A 21,545-nucleotide genomic window follows, 5' to 3' on the forward strand; every position below is an offset into this window, starting at 1 on the left:
ATTTCAGTGCGTGGGCTGTGCAGAAATGCATGCATTAAATGGATACTTAATGGGATATTTCATTTTGCACAGCGCGTTCTGGCAGACGTGGAACGGAGCTGATACGTCCCGCCCAACACCAACATGAGATGGTCCTGACGCTGCTGCTGGCTGTAACCACACGACCACGGGGAGGCTCACTGGAGATGCAGCTGCAGATTTGTGTTTCGTGTGGCACGGTGTCACTGGCCAGCCCTTTTCTGACAGCAAGTCCTTCTGCACCATCCCTAGGACGAAGGCTGCACGCTCAAGAAAGTAGCCAGTAACTTTCGGGTGTGAGACGTGAGCACTGGGTTTCTTCCCTCCTGGATTTCTTCCCTCTGAAAATCACATTATCCGTGGAAAGATATTTTTTTGGATATGTCGGCCTGGGAATCGGCTGCTCTCAGGGAGTGTCCCTCACCATCTGCTCGTACATCTGTCAAATCCACTCACAAACCACTGCCCGGAGTCCCTGTTTGGGAAACTGTAGGATAGATTAGCACTCCTTTTTTATTTTCCTATGCCGGAGTGATGAGAACACAAGGGAAAATTCAGATGGAAGGGGTATTTTGTTAGGTGGGAGGCAGGTACGGACATTTTAAACATAAACATTTTAAATCTCCAGGGAAGGATGAGCTGCAGGGGAAACCCTTGGCCACAGCTCAGGAGGCCGTGCATTGACTGCAGGAGCCTGTGGGAACAGAGGTTGTGCTGTTCCCTCCCCCTTTTTTTAAAGCCCTTTTAAGGTTTTTTATTATTATTTCAAATGAATATTTCCCTCCTGTGGTGACTGATGAAAGAATCTGAGCTTTTGAACATTTTCATGAATATTTATTCATTTTCTTGGGGTTTTTAATATTCTTTTTCTATGACTTTTATCTGCTTGAATTTCAGATTATGTTTCTTTATTGCATTTGTATACTCCTTTTTCCATTTTTAATTGTCATGAGGAAGGCAAAATAAAATTATCAGCTGTTTGATTTTGCTCTTCAGGGCCCAAATCCTGCAATGAATCTTTCGTCATCCAGACACACAAGCACAAAACTCAGTGTTGCTGGTATACATTTCACTTGTCATTCTCCAACAATTTTCTGTTAGCTATTCACATAAATATAGATATCTGCATACACAGATGCATGAGCTGCTCCTGTAACATCCAGATAAATATAAAGCTTTGAGAAGGCATCTAGATGTTTGTGTCTAGATTTGCACTACATGATTTGAGGGCTCCAATGGCTATTGCTAAGTTTAGAGCCAAGTTGTTTAAACTCTTTTACTAGTTACCGAGGAGAGGCAAGTGCCTTCCAAATAAAGAATTTAGAGTTCATTTACATTGTATTTTATAAGGGGAAGGGATATGTCTATCCTTCAACATGGACTATGCTAGGGGTCCAATATGAGCAGGTTCCTAATTCTTTTCCATTAAGTAGGATGAACTGGGACCTTTGTCTTTAAACCATTCTTTCTTTCCAACACAGCTTCAGCTTCTGGTGTCTCTGATCTGGTAACAACACGGTGCAGGGAGATTCCTTAAATCATCCCCAAGAGAGTAGATGATCAGGTGGAAAAGCCTCTACCAGCAACCTTCATCCCAAATTACTTCTATTTAGGGTCTCACTTGACAGACCTTGACAAGCAGTGTAGGCTCCATCTCATGTATAGCTGTAAAATGTAAATGCTGAAGAGCACTTCCCGTAATAAGACTTGAGTGATAATGCAAATGATTTCAGTAATCTTATTGATGTAATTTGTGGGGGACGGAGAACAGGCAGCTCTGCCACCTCCCCCTTCTCAGGCTTTGGGTATGTGGATGGAATTGCAATGGTCTTTATGGACGACAAAGGCACTTTTGTTCTGTCAAAGAAGCAGAGCCAATAATGCCCCAAAGAAGTCAGCACCAGAGCTCCGCTCACCCGACCAAAAACAAAAGAATAAAGTGTGCAGCAATGCAAATTATCTTTCTTAGAGGATTAACCCCTTCCTCCACACAAACCCCTCCACATTCCCACAGAAGGACCTTTATGGCTGCCAGCCTCTTTTCACCGAACCCTATTGCTCTGCTTCAGGCTATCAGCGCCAGTCACCATCAGATTGGTGGATAATTAAGCATTGCTTCCTCTTTCTTCACCTCAGAAAATCACAAAAGCCAACCAACTCGCTCCTGAAAATACTGTCTGGGTCCCAGAAAATTGATACTGGCATACCCTGCGCTGATTTTTTTTAATACCAACCACATCGTTATAGTGATTGAGAACAGTTAACCTCAAAAGGCCGTGTGGTGTCTCCAGTGGCAAAGTTCCTCACAGAGCAAACCTAGTCTCTACGAAGAAAATTTCTCTACTAGGGTTAAATTTGATTTTAAAATTGATCTAGTTTCGCTGGTACAGTGTAAATAAAATTTAACCTTAAACGGATTTCGATGTAGCTTCCACTGGTTTGATTGAATTCAGAATGTCATCGACGTCTAAATAGCTTTGCTTGCATTAAGGGTTGGTATTGGCAAAGGCAGATTGATTTTTACATGGATTTAATTATCAGAGCTCGAGCAGATGTAGCCTTACTCTGAAGGGATGGGGGAGTAGCAGTCAGCACAGCTTCACAGCCCCAGCAAGTGCATTGCTCCAAGAGGAGCTACTCTCTCCTCTTCCCTGCATCCTTTTGTAGGTTCAATAAGAGCAACGCTCAACTTTTCCTGGCAGAGCCACGCTGCAGCTAAAGGATGGGCACAGAGCTTTGTGTTAAAATGCAACAGCATAGCTTTGTAGGATAAAATGTCTTGATTTCCCAGCCCGATGCCGCAAGTATGAGGGCAAGCCAGATAGTTCTCAGCTCTGAAAGGAAATACCTTTTAGGCAACATGTAATCAGCCCGTGGAAGTCATTGCCACAGGATGCTGTTGTGGCCAGGAGTTTCACAAAGAAATTCCCTAACAAGTCATACCAGCAGGACCCTGCCAGCCCTCAACATTTACCGGAGACCGCCGTGTAGCTCCAGATCCATGTGGGGCCGTGCCCCCGGGTCACAGCGCAGAGGAAGGCTGTGACCGTGCCTTACATCTGGGCTGGGTGCGAGATTTCTTGGGGCCTCTTTGAAAGGAAGGGTTGGTTTGATCCGCAGCCCAGTTGCAGTCTTCTGGCCGTGGTAATGTCTACATGTGGGATCAGGAGCTCTTTAGAGCAGCCCTTTTACCACCCAAATAGGAAGCCCTGTTGGTATAGGGTCCCTTCCCTTGTAAGCAGCTCGGGCAGGACGCTGCTTGCCTGCACATCTCTCCGTGATGCCCAACAGAGCCAGGCTTTCCACTCCAGGACACCAGTTCTGTGTGAGGTATTGCTTGGGAACAGGACTGAAGAAGCTCACATGGAGGTTCACAAAAAAAAAAAAAAAAAAAAAAAAAAAAAAACTGCAGGGTTGGCAATTGTATTAAGAAACACCAAAAAAAAAAAATCGTTTTGGAAAGTATATTGACCCTCCCTGTTCGCCTGCTCTGGAATTTCTTGCATTTTCCCAGGGTCATCCAAAGGCCTTTGGAGGCTCTGGGCACCAGGCTCGTGTGTGCACACAGTCTGAAGCTATCCTTGCGGACTTCAGACTCAGATATCACAACTGAAAGCAGCACTGCAGATCCTTCTGAACCCTCTGTGACCGGCCTCTGATACAGGCAACACTACATGAAGGTGACAGCTCTCCCTTTCCTCATCTAAGTGTGGATCCTTTGCAGTTAAAAATCTCCCAGGGTGCTCAGAAGTCTAGCTTGGGTATCAAGATTTAGCAAATTCCCCCTACAGGGATAAAAAGATGGTTTGAAACTGTCACATAGCCCAGGATTTCCTGTAAACGTCTACTAACTTCTTTCGGTTTTTAATCAGATCAGAAGCAGTGGTTTCCAAACCGTTCTTTCAAAAAAAATGCTTGGTTTTCTAGGTTTTCTGTTACGTCTATAACAAGAATGCCTCTCAGCTAAACTCAGATACATCTCTGCCGTCCACTGCTACTTTACCCAGCTGGACGGACTGCTCTCTATCAGTGTCAGAAGTCTGAAAACCCGAGATTTGGAAAATCAAGTGGTATTCAGTGAGCTAGGTTAGGTGATGGTAATATTGCTGGTCATATTGGGGTCTTAGCACCTAACCCCTGTCGGCAATGGGAGTTTAGCCACGGACTCTCTTGAGGGTTGAATTGACTTTTTGCTGTGATGAACTGATGGCTTTAAACCCACTGCCGTGAAGGAATCTTATCTTGCTGGCTCAGAAAGCAGATGTCATTTCCTAGAAATTTTTAAGATGCTACATGCCAGGACGTGCAAGGTCTTTACTGTAAACAGCTTTCCCCTCACGTAGGCTATAGATGGCAAGGTCCTTCCATCGTGTCACTGTATAGCGGGAACTTTGCTGCATCATTCAAAATCATAAATATTTACAAAATTGCAAAATAATGGTAAAAAGCTCATTTTACCCTCTTCCCTACTTTGATGGGAGCCCTGCTGTTCCTTCCAGACGGTAAGCTGGCCTCTTGCCCAGACCATATATCTCTTATGACAGACTCCTTAAGGACCACATCTACATGGAAGCCAAAAGAAATCTGTCTTACTAAGTGACACAAGACTGACTTTCTGAGCCCAATTCTGAGCCTGTCTTAACTGATTTTGCCCTGATACAACCCTGCTGGCTTTGACTGCATCAATCCAGATTTATACTGACGCAGGCTGAGAGACTTTTGACATTGGTACAAAACCCCAGATTTCTAAAAATGCTGAAGATACAACCAGTGACCTGTGCAGTGTTATAACAACTGTATTCACATCTGGCCTCTAAAAGATTTATCTGTTTTTCATCTGCCTGGCTCTCAAAATTGCCGTGCTGCCTTAGGTAAGGGAGGAGCGTTCATGATCTCTTCCACCTCCTTGCTGCTAAGAGCCTTGTACCAACAACTGATATCAAACCCATAGATCAAACCAGAAAAGTATTCTAGAGCTGACTAAGCTTTGCTCTTCGCGGCCAGCCCTGCTCCTGACCCCAGTACAGCAGGAATTGCAATCTTGTTCCAGGAGGCTTTTTTTTTTTTAATTTATTTATTTTTATTTTTTTTTTACTAGGATTTACTAGCACCTCTGCAGTGTGAGCCGCTCGAATGCAGCATCCCAGTTGGTTTCACAGGGAAAATCTTCACATGATGCACCTACTCTTTTGGGGCACATATATTTTAATTAGAAGGTGCATTTTCTTTTTCACCTACAACAAATACAGCACCGTGTTTTCAAGTACTCTTGCCCTTAGGGCTTGATTTTACTTCTAGCTGACCTAATATAGGTTTGTGTAGGGAAACTGCACTGCAACAGCCTCAACCTCTGGCCACCAGCAGTAACTTCATACATGACTTGAGCTCTCTGGGCTCACCAGTGAACACGTTTTGTCTCCTTTTCTTATTGCTGTCAGGCTGAGGAGAGCTGGCACATGCTGCTGCAGCCTCACCAGGCCCAAGCAAAACCTCACTTCAGTGTCCTAAAGAGGGTGTGAAGGACTGGTGAGGTGGTGGCTGGTGTTGTGCTGAGGGGACACAGAATGGCAGCTGCAGGGTACCACAAGGAAGCTCAACACCGTGCGCTGCTAACAGCATGACAGGTAGTGGGATGTCAGTCTGCTTTCACTTCCCAAACATCCCCACGGTTTGCTTGGTGAATAAACCTTTCCTCATCGCTGTTCTCCTTTTTTCCTCCTCTACCAGTGTTCATTTTAGCCTTTTTTTTTTTTACAAAAAGGCACCCCCGCTGGAGTCCTTTGCTGTCGGGAGGCAAGAGTGCAATTTAGCTGGTCCGCGGCCGTCTGTTTCCATTCATTCCTGAGGTTTTCCAGCTGCCCACAAAAACAATGCACTGATACACTCTGGGTGGACTTGAACCATGGCCAATGCAGAGGGTTAGGTGGGGCCGGGAGATCCGCAGTGCTTTTTGTCCTACAGAACGGAGTGGATATCAACGCCACATGGCCAGAGGCACGATGGCCAGGAGCACGGAGGAGCAGTTTGCTGAGTCCTGCAGCCCACACGTGCCATCCAGCTTCTCGCCAGGCAAATATCAGCAAACTCAAGCATCTAAGGGCTGGGATTAAAAACAAACTGAATTTCAAGGAGGTCTGGAGCTGTTTGCACTTTCACGGGTGTGAGGTAGACAGATCCCATCAGAAAGGATGCGATATTTAGCTATTTTTTTTTCCATTAAATTCCTCTTTTCTCCTTTTATCGTCCTTCTTGCTCATGCAGAGGCATGGAGTGAGTAATAAAAAATGCTAACAGCACAACTCCTTGATTTATACCGCCAGCAGATCTCAGGCAGAACTCCCTGTTGAGTTGGAGGGAACAGCCTGATTAAAAATTGATGCCACAATATGGTCTGTCTTAGCAACGACACTCGCAGGCGAGATTCATCTAGGATATAAACCGTGACATTTAAAAAGCCAGTTGGGTGAAACTTGACCAAAAATATAAAAAATACAAATCGGTGGGCGCAGCCCCGGGGAATAAAGTCAATTGCCGTTCCGCTTTATGGAGCATGGCGTGTGGCTCACTGCAGCCATTAAGTCGTCTTCTGCTGCCTCTTTTCTGGCCTCAAGAGGTTAAATTCTTCCCAGAGCCATCCACCGGGGTGGGAAATTAAAAGTGAGTGTGTGTGCCACAGAGCTATGTCGGCCTGGGTATGTGGGTGAACTCGGTTTCGTGTTGTTTGCCTGAGAGGTCCAATGGGGTGGATAATGAAGGGGGTCGGAAGAGGAATGTGCTTTCTGCCCAGAGTGGTCTTTCAAGCAGGCCTTTGCTTATTTGTTGGGGGAGATTACTCACAGGGTCACCTGGCAAAAATGACTGGAAGTTATGAAAGAAAGGGCCTCCTGCCAACTATTTAGGAGAAAGAGGGAGAGAAGTGGAGAAGAAACAGAAGAAAGAGCAGCGAGTTGGCTGCAGGGCAAGGGACATTTTGTGATTCGGGGGAGAAGCCAAGAACCAAGGCTGTAAAGGGAGGGAGAGGACCCTGGGCTCCTTAGGAGGCTCCGTGCTGTGTTCTGGTGACATTCAAGCACAAATGGAAAGAAAGAAAAAAAGCACAGGAGCTTAAATGTGCCTCGTGGAGCCTTTATGGCAGCTCTGTCTGTACCTGCAGAGCATGGGCAGGGGTGAGCACGAAGCCTGGGGGTGCTGCTGGTGGAGGCCCGGCTGGTCCTCCCCGGCCTAACGCTGGGCCTCAAAACATGGTTGTCGTTTGTCACTGCTCCCACAGAGGTGCTTTTAGGGCACTGCTGAGACAACCCCATAACTCCCAGCCCTCGTCGAGCCAGCAGGACCCTTCTGCAGCCTAGGCAGGGCAGGATGTCAGAGAATCGGGCCTTGAGCACCCCAAGAAAGGCACGGATGGGCCCAGCATGGCTCCCTGCGGCTCGCACCACTTTGGCGAAACATCTGCTTGTCCGAAACACAAATCCCTGCCATACCCCGAGCAGATTCAGTTCCCCCCGAACGCAATCGGAGCTGCTGCATCTGCTCACGCCACGGCCAGGCTTCAGCCCCAGGAGGATGAGGCCTTAGCGAAGTCAGGCCGAGCTGCCTGCTCTGCCTGACGCTCTCCTGTGAATAACTTTTCTTATTACACCTCTCTGCTCCGGCGCCAAACCCCAAACAGGCAGGAAAGGCATCCAAAATTCAGAAGAATTATGACAGAGGCTCAGGCATCGCGGGGTTTTGGAAAGGTTATTCGTTTAGTAAAAAAAAAATAATAAATAAATAAAATAAATGTGCAAATCAAACTCTCTGGCAGCTTTTGTGTGATGATAATCGTGCTGATTAAGTGTTTGAGCCTCAGGAAATGCTGGGAACGGCACTAGGACCTAGGAAATAACCACTGCGAGCTGTTGGAAGACAGCTGCGGGCTCTTCCTGTTCTGCTCTGTAAGTGATCCATCTCCTCTCACAGATCTGTGCATTTTGGATGCAATTGCACAAAATATGCATTACTTATGGCCATGCAGATAAATACAGAGGAGACCAGCAGTTGTGCTGTTAACCCCTCGCATCCCCCTTAGGCCTGGACGTGCAACGAGGCAGCAGCAGAGTCAGAGCCCAGTTTTACCTACAGCTGACTTTGATGAAGCCATGGCTACATTAGCTAAGGGTATTAAGCTTAGGGAATATATTCTTCCTCTCCCTCTCTAAATTTGGCTGTGGTTTCCATTGCCCTTTGCTGATGAGGAAGGTGCTCATTCTGATATCCGTGGCGGTGAAGCCAAGAAGAAGCTGCTCAAACCAGTGGCCTTGATTCACTTTCAACCTTAAATTTGATGTATCATCTACAAGAAATCAGAGCTCTGCGCAGGTTGACGTGAGTGCTCGATGTATTGAGCACAGAGTTGATTTCCCAGGAATTTACAGTAGCCCAGAAAGGGGCAGGAGGAAAGGATGAGGACGGAGAAGATGCTGTTTACCTTGGTCAGCTGCTCTGGGACTTTCCTCCCCCCTCAAGCGTGGATTTCACAACAAAACCACTGAAATGATAAAAACAATAGCTACTTTTCTGTGGCACTGCTGAACTATGCAGCCTCGGAGCTCCTGCAGGGGAATGGAAATGTGAAGAACAATCTTTAACCATATAGGAACGTATGCGCAGTGTTGGCCAGCTATTTGGCAGCCGTAAATCAGTGCAGTCGGGCTAAACAAACTCGATAGTGCTACGTGGCTTGCTCGATGAGCCAGCTCTGCACCAGAGCCCTGCGCCAGGCTGTGGCCCTCTGGGACCGGCTGCGTTAGCCAGCACACAGCTCCGGGACTGCCTTAATTGATGGTAATTGGCACTGCCTGCCTTCAGCGTTGGGTAATCGCACTTTGGGGCTGGGAAATCAGAGCTTCCCCGCCGCTGCTGCACCCAGCAAAAGTCAAGAACTGCAAAAGGACTGAGGCTGGAGTCTCCCGAGACAGTTTTGAGTCTTTTCCATACAAGCTAAAGCATCTGCTCCTTCTTTCAAAAGCTGATTTGGACCCAAATGGAAAAATCACTGATTTGACTGTTTTTATTATTATTGTTAGTGGTATTATTCTTACGATTACCATTCCTTCGAACTAGGTCGTGGGGAAAGAGCACCTTCTGTAAGAAATCAGTGCAAGCTTTGAGAATCTGGTAACCTCTGCCCTCCCCTTGACCTTCCAACATCTTGACTGTAAGTTTGACCTGAATATTCAGATGCCAATTTAAAAGGAAAAAAAGAAAAAAGAAAAAAAAAAAAAAAAAAAGGAAAGAAAAAGGAAAAAGAAAAATACCCCAAGAACTGGAACAAGGGAAACTCTGTCTGGTATTTCTTTCCAGCCAAAGAACTCTTTAATAGCAATCTATTAGACAAATCCCAGGCCTGGGGGTCTGTTACAGAGTTTTTGGATCCTTACCAGACTTTCTTTTTTTTTTTTTTTGTCTCCAAACCTGTGTTGCCTGAATGCAGCTGAAAAGGAGAATCAGTCAATGCAGTCAGAAGGTTTTCCAGTGCTGTGGAAGTCCCTGTTTCTGATGGGGCATGTCATCTTTTATTGTCAAGGGAGCTGACTGTTATATAGCTCTTATTAATAAATTATAGAAAAAGACGTCTGAAACCTGTGAAATGCAGATTGCCAGCTCTGTAGTAAGACCTGAACTGAAACGATAAATTCCAGAAGCCAGAATGGTGTTTGCCTACTTTTTTTTTTTTTTTCTCTCTTTCTTTTAAAGGTAGAAGATAAATGAATCTGGCCCCAGCCCCCAGTTGAAAAAAAGAAGCTCTATTATTATTATTATTCTCAGAAAAATAATTTCAAAGGACAAGTCAATAATAGCAGGATACACACAAAATAAAACCTTTGGAATCCTGTTATTATTATTATTATTATTGTAGGTTCAGATGACTCAAATGTTATTATTTTCTTCTTGCATTACCAGCCAAGAAAACCAATGACAACCACATAAAGCTCTGCAAATCTCAGCAGTTTTGGTTCCCACTTACATTACTGGAACAGCTGCTGCGCTCGCATAGCTGAGCCGGTCAGCTCTGCGTGTGGACGGGACCACACGGTGCTTTCTCACTGCGAAAGCTGGAGGATGATTTACGCCCAGGATTTATGTTCATCCCACCCTGCAAAGCGGAACGGAGCCTGGAGAGGCAGGCACGTCACCGTGTCGGGGCAGGCTCGGTTATGTGCTGGTGCCCCGTGGCACACAGAACATAGAGAAATCATTCACGGAGAGGGTAAAGACTTCTTTTGGTGGTGGCTGCCTTCATGAAGGCACGCGAGGAAGAGGACGATGGCACAGACACCTTTTCAGGGGTGATCAGTGACTGATCCTTCAGTGTCCCAGACCCTGTGCTGCCCTAGCAGGATCACATAAAGCCATCCCTTCCAACAGAGGGGAAGGCGTTAGTGCATTTTGGATGGTGTGAGTGCAGGTGTGAATGCCTACCCCAAGCGCAGCCTTACCACAACCCACTGGAGATCATCCTATTTAAAGAAGGAATCGACATTAACCATTTCAGTATGATTTCGGGTTTCCTCCACGCGCAATTTGACTGCGAACACTGATGCATCCCTCCACGTGCCAGCACACTTGAAGCAGGGCAGCTTGACTCGGTTACAAATGGATTTGTGCCAAACCACATCAAGACGGTCAGCCGTCCGTGGAAAACACGGCGTTCCCGTTTGCTCCTCCCTGTTTCTGTCCCTCCATGGAAAACTAAAACCCTCCTGTCCTTTTCCACGCTTTCTTCCATGTGGGTGTGTTTGGTTTCCTTCGTTGTCACCAATTTGTCACCAGTTGTATGGGAACGGCTCAAAACTGTTATTGCAGCTCCTCTACTGATTGAATGATGGCTGATATGGAACTTTTGGATCAAGAGGACACCAAGCCACAGCCCCTACAGGAGTCCCTGTCACTGGAGGTTGATTAAGCTGGCTTTAACCTCTCCGATAGATCAGGGGGGTTAGGAATTGCCATTTGTGATGCTGAGGATGCTGACCACATCAGGCACACAGATATCATCCGCCTCAAGGGCTTCTCAGCTCCGTCAGATTTACTCCTGGGCAATAGTCTGAGCCCATGGAATGAAAATCCCCAAGCCAAACCTGGTTTCACCCCAGGCAGCTTCTCCTTAACCTGAACACAACAGGGAAGAGAAAGCTAAAACCAGACTTTGCATGGGAGCCAGAATACCTGTCCACCAAGAAAACAGCTCTAGCAGACATGGAAGAGTGAATTCATTGCTACCTGGTCCAGAGAAGTGGCTCTGGAGGAAGAGAAAAGAAAGCACAGGAGGGTCTCTCCATGCGCTGGGTAATGTAGCAATGCAGAAGCGCTGTAGCTGTGCAGATGTCTTCCACAGATTCATTTGCAAAAGATATTCCATCAAATTCCCACATTATCCAGCTACAGAGAAAGGACATTCGTGTATAAAGGCATTCTGGCAGGAGCTACTTGCTTTGGGGCCAGATGTAATTCAAAGTTATTCTGAATATTACACTGCAGCAGCCTGGCCAAGCCCAGTAATGCTGATTATTAGGGCTTTCCTGGCTTTCCAGATGGAGCTGATTTCATTTAGTTCCCTCTCTTGTAATTAATAACTTGTCCCTTTTGTTCATTTTTTTTTTTCTGAATCTTTGTTTCACCCTGGCATTTTGTAGGACGCTTTCCAATTTACTTAATCCTTTGCTTGCTGCCTGGGTGCACGTAGCAGAGCTCGTTCAGCCGTGCAGTTTAACGCCGTGCGGCTCGGAGCTCTGCTCCACGATCTCACATCCACTTCCCAGAGGGCTGGCACTTCTGTCACCGAGCTCAACCACACAAATCAGGCCGTTTCATACCCGAGCAATGGCAGTAATCTTAAGAACAGCCACCACCCTAACCGCCAGCGTGCACATGGGATCCGTACGCTCTGTCCTTTAAACAAGTGCAGATTTAGCAAGGAGGAGGAGGGAAGGCGAGCTGCATCCCCCCGCTGCCAACGCAGTGCACGTTCTGCAGCACCACCAGGCTCGTGTCCACCACATTTAGCTTTCAAACCAAAAAAAAAAAAACAACAGGAAAAACTCATTTCCCCGCTGCCAGCTGCCAGTGATACAACGCTTCTACGTACGGAGGATGGTTTTCAATGAAGTGTTCCCATGAGGCTGGCTCCTTGCGCTGGGAGGGTGCTCGTAAATGGGATCTCACGTGTTAATAAGTGATGAGCGTGTGGTCTGGAGGCGTAGCACGGACATGTGTAAGGCATGCTCTAGGTAGCTAAGCGCTGGTTACACGCAACCGCACGGCTTAACCAGGCTGCTTCTTCTCTGTTTTTAACCCTAGCAGGGTTCAGCCCAGGGCTGGGGCTCCTGGCTTCCTCCGCAGTGTAAATAATGAGTAGTAACCCACCCAAACCCATAAAAAACCTGAATTTGAAATGTTTAGAAGGAGTGGACCTGCACGCAGTGCCTGTATGGCCAAGTGGGGCTGTACATCTGTGTGTACATGCACGGTCCCATACATGCATTAAGGAAGGGGAGGGATGGCCGTGCTCCCCCCTAAGGGCTGAGCCACCGCAATCTGGAATCCGTACAGCTCAGCTCCCCAGGGTTTCTCAGGTCTGACCCAGCTTCAGCAGGACAGCCAAGTGTGGAGAAACCCAGGTGTGCGGATTTCTGGTCTTAGACCGCTGCTCTCGGGGGAATTGGGGTGGCTGGTTTGGATGGTTCCTCGTTATTTTCCTTGCTTTTGTCCTCCAGCCACACAGAGCATCTGGGATTCCTGGTAGGGCTTCTTTAAAACCCTTTGTTTCTGCTTCCCATGAATGAAACTCCTTTAAAGCTACTCACAGTTCAATGCCCGTCTTTCTTTGGGAGCACATTTGTGTTGTTTTTTTTAACAGATTACTGTCCGGAAGGTCACAACAAAGAGCACCGTGTGTGACTGAATATTAACTTTTCATATGAACTCGGGAGCCGATTAGAGCTTTCACGAAGCAAGAGCAATGCTAATCCTGGAAGAACTCCTAAAATCTTTCATAAGCTGCATTTAATTAAAAGAAAATGAAGTACGCAAGAGTTGATGCATGAGTTGTACGTTTGTGCATCCTACTCAATGAATGAATCATTTCCCTGCCTTCTTTTCCGACCCAGAAATACCTTGCAATCCATCAAGGATGCTTCAACATTTTTAGGGTCCCAGCGGACCGTGTGTCAATGAAAGCCACCCAGGACATGGCCAGCACAGTCTGGAGCTGTTGTCCATCGGGGGACATCACTGCCTGTGTTGCTGCTGAGGGAAATGTCAGCTGAACTGTTGGTAGAGTCACTCTGTAGGTTTTTTAAGCTGTTTCCATACCCCCTTAACACATATGTGACCTATGCGGGCACACTGCATGCTTTGCTGCCCCCCCTAAAATGTTTTTATTTTATTTGGAAGCTGGTTTTGATATGGTTTTCAGCTGATCTAAGCTCAGAGTAAGTCAGGAGGAATTATTTCCATCGCCTTCGAACCAGGACCAGCTCCTGGCACTCAGACAGGCCCCGTAGGTCCATCAGATCGGGGCACGAGCCTCACGTGTGTCCCCTCATGGCACGAGCAGCTCGCACCCCTCTGACGGATCACAGCGTGTGTGTGCAGCACCCTGACCCCCTCCAGGCATCAGGAGCCGGCTGGGTCCAGCGCGTGGTGGCCCTGGATGGGACAGAACAAGCACAGCTCAGAGCAGAACCACACTGGGAGTGTGTTTTGAGGTTTCTCCAGGTCTCCTTGCCACCACCACTTCTGGAAGGAAACCTGTGCCATCACCCCGTGTCCTCCCTATAGATCTCTGCACCATGGAGAATGAAATCCCAGCGCGTAACTCAAGCTTAGAAAGGTTGCAAGCCCGTTCCCTCCTGAACTCATACAATTGACGGGAAAAAAAATGTGCTTAGAGCCAAAAGCTGATGTTGAACGATTTATTCCTCGGCCCAGATGGCAGGAAGGGGGCGATGCCCGGCCTCAGTGGTGGGGTGAGAGCTCAGCTAGACGTAGTTGACGACTCTCCTGACGGACTGGACGCTTGAGCTGCACGCCTGCCACACTCTGAAGCTGCTGAACTCGCCCCGCTCCACCACGTACATGCGGCCTCGATAGTTGGGCTCCTCGTACAGCACCCACCTGAGCAGAACAGGACGGTTACCTGCGGCCCTACAACCCCACTGTGCAAGCTGGGCTTGGCCACTGCAAATGCAGCTGCATTTAGGGGCTTCCGTGCTGCAAACCACCAGGCCCCACAGCCCCATTCAGCACACAGAAAGCCCCCAGAAGAGTTTCCAGCACAGCCTGGCAGTCACCCCGTGGCCAGCTTGGGCAGAAGTTGGTTTGGGTTACAGCAGCAACAAAGCCTGGCGCCAGACCTTTCCCCTTTCTGATTGCTGTAGGAATTGTGTGTTTGTGCAGGAGCAGAGTGAGATGTGACAAATCTGATCTTCACCAGACACGACAGAAACAAATTCACAGCATTCAGCGCTAAAGAAGGACACCAGTCCCCCCCAAAATCTAATCAATTTACATTTTAAATCATAAAACCAAACTTCAGGGGCCAGAAGCAAGGCAAGTCTGAAGAATTCCTAAAAGCAGGACAAGAAAAAATTCCTGGGGTGCACCCCAAAAGGCCCCTCAACCCCTGGGTAAACAAATTTGGGACTGTAAGGAGAAATATCCTTCCTGCTGCACTGGAAATAAATCCTACCTCCTTGAGCTGCCTCTCTAGCTGTGATGGGAACCATGTCTCTAGCCACGCTCAATCATTTCTCTTTTTCCTAGGAATTCTCTCTGACGTTTCCTAACAGGGAGCAGGTTAATCTTCCAAATCATTTGGTTTTTGTGGTCGATCTCTTGCCAGACATTCAGCTGTGACATCTTGGTTAGGACCTACTGCATGTGGGATTTCCAGGGAGAAAACTCCTTTAAGTCCTGCACGGGCTAGTGACTGCTGAGCCTCCAGGGTCAGACAACAGCTGCTGAGCTCGGATCAGTCTGACCCAGAGCTGAAAGCTGCAGCCCTTAGGAAAAAAATGTTGTTTATAAAACCAGCCATCCATGAGCATAATCAAAAAAAAAAAAAAAAGAAAAAAAAAAAGAAAAACAAATAGAAAAAGCTTAGAGCATTTGGTTGAGCCACCCCACAGACTCTGGGACACGTCTGGATTTATTTTGCACTTCTGGAGGGCACCCACCCATGCGGTCCCGGTGGTCCTGCATCACCAAAATGTGCCCAGCCGAGACAGCTGGCTCCTGAGCGTTCCCTACAAACAACCAAGTTCATTTTTTGGCACTTTTTGAGGCCAGTTTCTATCTGAAGCAGAACTGCGAAGTCGTCCTCAGGCTTTCCTTGGAGGCTGCCCACTGCTCGCGTACCGGCAGGGTGCCCTGAGGCCACGTGCACCCTCAGTATCTGACCCTTCAGAGAAGGTACTCAGCTCTTCAGCTTAATTAAGAACAATTCACACCATCATCATTCTCCTCTGAACACACCCCTGCCTTATTCATAAGGCACGCCTGGCTTTCTTCCTTTTCTACCCCATCCCATTCAGCAACGGAGGGACCCCAGGGAACAACGTAGGGCTAGAGCAGCCCATCATAGCCCCAGAACCTCCGTGTTTCTCTCCAGGCCCATGGTTCACGTGTCCACGGGGTCAGTGGAGCAGCTGAGCAGGCCCTGGGGCAGATGGAAGCGGAGAGCACGACCTGCTCTGGTGAGAGCCCAGCGGTTTGGGGAGCCCCCTGCTTAGGGAAAGGCAGCGAAACAGAAGAACAGAAGGATGGGATTGAAGCGTATTGGCAGTGCAAGGTGATGAGTGAGGACTTGTACTTAGCTCTTCCTCTATTCCCTAAAATTTACGTTCTCCCAGAACATCAGCAACCAAAGCAATGGAGTCGGTCAGCCCAGAAAGGAGACGATCCCGTCCTGGAGCCCAGCAGGGCCGAGCGGATCCAGGCACAGAGCACACAACCCCCAGCATCTCCGTGCTGCGTTTCATTAGCCCGTAAACCCAGAGGACGCTGGAATGAACCTCATGTGGATCCCCATCAGCCAAACCCAGCTGCTCGTGCTGAAAATCCAGCAGGGCCTTGGCTGCAGGAGACCTGGCTGCTCGTGGCCGGGGAGGGACACCGAGAAGAGCAGGGGTGATGGGGGCAGAGGAAAAGACACAGGCGTTGGTGGAAACTCACTGCTTCACCCCAAAATCATCGTGGCTACTAAAAATCACCCTGTCCTGTCTGAAGGGCCTCGGTAATTAGCACCAGGAACACTCGGCTGTGATGAAGTCCACGAGGTGTTTACACTGCAGCCCATGGCTTGGGGTTGCCTGCTCGGAAGGGCTGTTTCTCGCTCGCTGTACCCACACATGGACCACAAACCTGGGAATTTCAGCCTCTCGGCCTCAGGAGGAAACCAAAAACCTGCGGTTTGCTGACCCAGCTCTTCCTGAAATCTCTTCCTTTGCTTGCTCTGAGGCCGGCCGATGGGTTGGGTGTCAGAGCCCGGTGGGTGCCGCAGGTTCAGCTCTGATTGAGCAGTGGGGCTCCATCCTTCCCCGTGTGGGATTCGGGCAGAATAAAAGTTTGGTTTGGTTTCTCCAGGTTATGTCGCTACCGTTCAGAAAAGCCCTTTTTTTTAGGCGTTCTCTCCCAGACCGTAAAACAAATTCAGCTTTTTAAAGCTGTGATTTCCAAGCCATCCCCTGCAGGTGGGAAGCACGAGGCCACTTGCCATCAAACTGCCAAGCTCCCACGGAGGCAGCAACATCTCCGAGTGCCCCAGAGAAGATCTCTCGTTCCCAGCATCACCCCAAAAGCTGCACCAGCACCGTTTCTGTTCCCGTGTCCCCAGCCCCAAAGGGAAAGCAGGGAAGGTGCCAGCACCCTCAGTCCCACACAATGCTGAAGGCGGGCGTTTCTCCGTTCCTGCCTCTCCATCCTCTCCATCATCACTTCCCACAGGCACGGCCACCCCCATGAGAGCAGCAAGCAGCATTTTCATGGCACGTGGCACCATCCGCGGGCTTTGGAGGGGAAGAAAATATTTCTGCATCCAACCAACGTCATGCAACAAGGAGGGAAAAAACATTGGAGTGAGGTTTGGGCACTGCTGGGAGCTCAGAGGAGCCCTGCTTTATGTTGTTCCTGGATGCGCAGGGTGATACAGACCTGCTTGTGGTCTGGGGATGAGCTGGAAAGAGCCTGCGGCTGAAATTCGCCTCGTTTCTCATGACTGCATCTCCTCTGCTCTCCAAATGGCCAAAGCAGGACTTCACCAGCACCCCGCAGAGCTGCAGCACCTCTGGGGACATCTGGGTTTATGTGGTCCGTCCGAAAGAGACATGGTAAATGAGTGGTCCTACAACACTTAGCACACTCGTGGGCTCTCTCTTGGCTTTATGGTGCTGGTTCTCCCCCACTGCTCAAATGACTTCTGCTTCAAATGCTCAGGGCTAACTGGGTCCCCAGTGAGCTCAAGAAATAAGGAAGGGAAGGAGAGAGGGAGGGAGAAAGAGAGATAGAGATAGAAAGAGAGAAAGAGAGAAAAAGAGAGATAAAGAGAGAAGAAGAAAGAAAAAGGGAAGGGAAGGGAAGGGAAGGGAAGGGAAGGGAAGGGAAGGGAAGGGAAGGGAAGGGAAGGGAAGGGAAGGGAAGGGAAGGGAAGGGAAGGGAAGGGAAGGGAAGGGAAGGGAAGGGAAGGGAAGGGAAGGGAAGGGAAACGAGAAAAAGAGAAGAGAGAAGAGAAGAGAAGAGAAGAGAAGAGAAGAGAAGAGAAGAGAAGAGAAGAGAAGAGAAGAGAAGAGAAGAGAAGAGAAGAGAAGAGAAGAGAAGAGAAGAGAAGAGAAGAGAAGAGAAGAGAAGAGAAGAGAAGAGAAGATCGAGTTTGAAGTTTCATGCACCTTCAAGGTATCCCAGAGCTCTTGTAGCCTTTCACCCTGCAAAAATCATGCCCTTTGCAGCAGCTCTCATTCCACACTCAATATTGGAGTCGCCAAAATCACTATTAGAGTCGCCAAATTTCATCTTTAAACCTTGACTGACACTTTCAGGCTCCCCCACACTCCTCCAGCACCAACAGGTTTTCCCCCGCTGGCTCCTTTGCAGCCGCATCCCTCGCCCTGATGCTGGCCCTGTAGGGCACGTGGGAAGGGACCCCGTGGGTACTCACGCGCCGTCGCCGTACACCTTGATGGCGTTGACGAAGGGCTTGTCCCAGCCCTGCCCCTGCAGTGAGGCGCAGTCCTCAGTCAGCTCCAGGCTGCGGCCGCTGAACCGGCTCCCCTCGAATATTTCCATTCTGTAGTGCTCGCCATGCTGGGGGCAGAGGGAGTGGAGTCAGCCAAAAACCAAACCAAACCCAAACCCAATCAACCCACGGTTTGTTGTTCCCCCAGCTCCTGCGAGATAAAGAGGGGAGGGTGTTTTGGGGTGGAAACAGGGGGAAAAAAAAACTCGTGCCATAACCTCGTGCCACCTCCTGGCCACATCGAGCTGCAGCCGCAGCCCACCTCTTCCCTGTGAATCCCCCCCCCAAAAAAAAAAAAAGATGTCATAATGTTTCCCCCAGCTAATTAATTAGGAATCTGTGGTTCCGCTGTGCCTTTCTTGAAGAAGAGAAGTGAAACAGGGAACAGGAAGGGAAACCTTCACAGCGGCATCGCTACGTGAGCCTGTGGGGGTGAAATGAGGTGAAATCCTCCGGGGAGAGCTCGCTGCCTAGGTTCAGGGGGGGCAGAGCGAGCTGAAAGGGCTTTCTGAAGCCGAATTCAGGGAATACCTAAACGTGTGCTTCCTATAAACCACGCCGAGGCACGGAATGGCCGGGCTGCGGTGCCAAACCCCACAGCAGGCGAGCGGATACGGCGCCCGAGCAAACATTCCTCCGGGAATCCGCGCTGCTGAAAGCGCTCACGGACATCCAGCGGGGGAAAAGAGGGGGCCAGGAGGGGAGGAGCACCCCCTGCTCTGGCTCTGGGCCCCGGGAAGGATCCCTTCGTGTAGGGACCAGCAGCAGGAGCGGCGAGCCATGCCCTGGGGTGCTTTGGGAAGGAGGTGCCCATAAAGTGGCCAGCAAGGAACCCCTCCAGGCCCGGGTGGTCTGGGTGGTTGCCCGGGGGGTCCCGAGGGCTGGGAGAATCAGAAAGGGAGAAGGAACCCAGCTTCACTTCTCTTGGCTGCTTTTCTATCTTTCCAATTATGCCTTCCTCCAGGTGGTGCTTTTAAAAGCTTCCTGAGGGGAGGGCTCTCTCTTTGGGGGAAAAAATCGGTGGTAGCCTGGAATTATTGAGATTTTTTTTTTTTCAATAGCAGAGAATTCAGATAAAATCCACCTGGAGCAGCTGCCCCATGGGTCCAGCTTGGGAAACCCCTGGGGCTGAGCTTCTGGGCCCCCGTTTGCCCCATTACTGAGCCTCCACCTTGAGCATCCCGCAGCAACCCAGGTGAAAAAGGCGCACGGTGCCATCAGGACGTCCCCACCTCATCTGCAAACCACATTTGTAACCCCATTCCCATTGAGGCCATTGCATTTGGTGCCCTGTGGCATCTCCATCCCCTCCAAGGCTTCATCCACGCCACGTAAGCTCTCAGCCAAGCCGTGGGTGGCCACTCACCATCCCCACAGGCCGGCAGGAGCCCAGGCGGTCGCCGCGGCTGTTCCAGTGATGGAAGTGGGGGTACTCGCCGTGCTCCAGCACGTACTGCTGCCCGCGGAGGTTGGGGTGGGCAAAGCAGACCCAAGCCCCGCTCTGGACGCAGATGGAGTTGACCCGGTTGAGGAACCCTCGGTCCTGGAAGCTGCAGCAGGTCCCGCAGATGTCCAGCCTCCTGCCCGTGAAGCATTTCCCTTCGTAGAAAGTGATCTGGGGTGGGGAAGGAGAAGGGCACGGTGGTGAGGAGCAGGGCACAGCCAGGCCCCGATGTCAAGCCGACAGGAGCCTCTCACAGACGCATCATTTCGGGGTCGGTTTGTTTTTTAGCCACTTCCCAAGAGGAGCATGCACGCAACCATCCCCGGCTTTTTTTTTTTTTTTTTTTTTTTTTTTTTTTTTACAAGCTGTGTTTGTTTTTCTGGGAAGGCAGCGCATCCCGCGTGCACGGCACTTCTCTCTCCCCCACATATTTCCAGCAGGAATGTTTAAACAGGAAGCTCCGCTCTCAAACGCGGCTCCTTTCCCTGCACCCTCCCCATCCCTTCTACCAAACCCGTGCCATGGGGGACGTCATCCCAGTCCCTACCTTCACCCCACAGAAACCCGGGCGAGGGCCGAGCGGTTGGGTTTTACTCACTTTTCCTGAGTACTGAGACATTTTCTGCTGGCTGCTCTCCAAGACCATAAAAAGGGGAAGCCAAAAACCAAAACCACGGAGCCGTCGGCCACCCCGCTATATAGCAGCGGGGGCAGCCGGGGCTGCTGTCGCGAGGGCTTTGGGACAAAGCGGCAGGAGCCGGGGCTTTGCGCGGCCGTGCTTAGTAGGCAGAACTGGAGGTACTGGGACCTGCTGAGTGCGGGGTTTTGATTTCAGGCAGACGATTTAACAAAAGATTTGCTTGGCAGGGCTTCAGTCAATTAGCGGTGTGCATTTACTGCTCCTTTTTGAAGGATTTCTTTCTTTTTTTTTATTTTATTCTTATACAGAGCAGACAACAAGAAAATAAGGAGAGTGAAGCCACTCGAAGCATGGCTGTTTCTTTACCAGATGGCTGCTGCTTTTTCCCAGAGCATTTCCCCACTACTGATGTGTGGCAGATGTCCTTGGAAGACTCCTCGCCAGCAGCACGTTGCGCTCCATCCATCAGAGAAATGGTTTCTTGGTCGACCTTCCAGCCCCGTTAAATGGCATCTCTGAACACCACGGACCTCATCTCCGAAACACAGCGGCTGGGCTCACAAGCTCACTCGTGTTCCTCACGATCATTGTTTTCATGAGTTTCATCTTTCAAAAGGCATATATAAGGCAGGATAAGAGGGATTTTTAAGCAATACCATTGACCATAAATTAATATTTCCCAAAGAACTGCAATTATGGCTTTGTCACCATAGGTGTTCTACATCTGGCACCTCAAACACCACCTCAGAGCCCTGGCCCAGGCAGCCCAGAGGCTGTGGGGTCTCCTCCTTGGAGAGCTCCAAAAGCCGCCTGGCCATGGACCTGGGCACCCTGCTCTGGGTGGCCCTGTTGGGGCAGGGGTTGGGCCCAAGGGACAAAAACATCCATTAACTGACTTCTGAGGACAAAAAGCCAGGGAAAGCCCCAGCCCACAAACCCCACGGGGTGGATGCTTCGAATCTGTCCCCAAAACTCCCTGCCTGGCGGGTTGTTCCCACCCCTCCGCGTGCATCCTTCGGCCAACCCAAGCAAACCTGCCTCGCTGCCACAGGAAAGGGGGCAGGAAAGCTGCTCACGTTTCCATGCCCAAGAAATAATGAAGAAATGGCTAATTAACAAAGAAACAAACCCCACCAAACCGTGCCCTTATCAAAATGGTTGCAGCTGTTTCC

General features: G+C 49.4%; 1 protein-coding gene across 1 annotated transcript; it reads right to left on the reverse strand.

Moving 5' to 3' along the window:
* Positions 1-14,039: 14,039 nt before the first annotated feature.
* On the reverse strand, positions 14,040-20,352 carry CRYGN (crystallin gamma N). Its single transcript, XM_032183368.1, has 4 exons — positions 20,332-20,352; positions 19,656-19,904; positions 18,212-18,357; positions 14,040-14,175 (listed from the first exon to the last, which is right to left on the reverse strand). Exons 1-4 carry the CDS (start codon positions 20,350-20,352, stop codon positions 14,040-14,042), a joined length of 552 nt encoding a protein of 183 aa, XP_032039259.1.
* Between the last annotated feature and the right edge of the window lie 1,193 nt (positions 20,353-21,545).

The sequence above is a fragment of the Aythya fuligula genome, chromosome 2 (assembly GCF_009819795.1).
Source record: "Aythya fuligula isolate bAytFul2 chromosome 2, bAytFul2.pri, whole genome shotgun sequence".
Taxonomy (NCBI): Eukaryota; Metazoa; Chordata; class Aves; order Anseriformes; family Anatidae; genus Aythya; species Aythya fuligula.

Coding starts and splice junctions, on each gene's coding strand:
- CRYGN (XM_032183368.1), bottom strand. CDS start 20,352: ATGTCTCAGTACTCAGGAAAA. Junction 19,905..20,331: donor TGTCTCAGTACTCAGGAAAA/GTGAGTAAAACC, acceptor TCCCCACCCCAG/ATCACTTTCTACGAAGGGAA. Junction 18,358..19,655: donor CCTGCCGGCCTGTGGGGATG/GTGAGTGGCCAC, acceptor CTCTGCCCCCAG/CATGGCGAGCACTACAGAAT.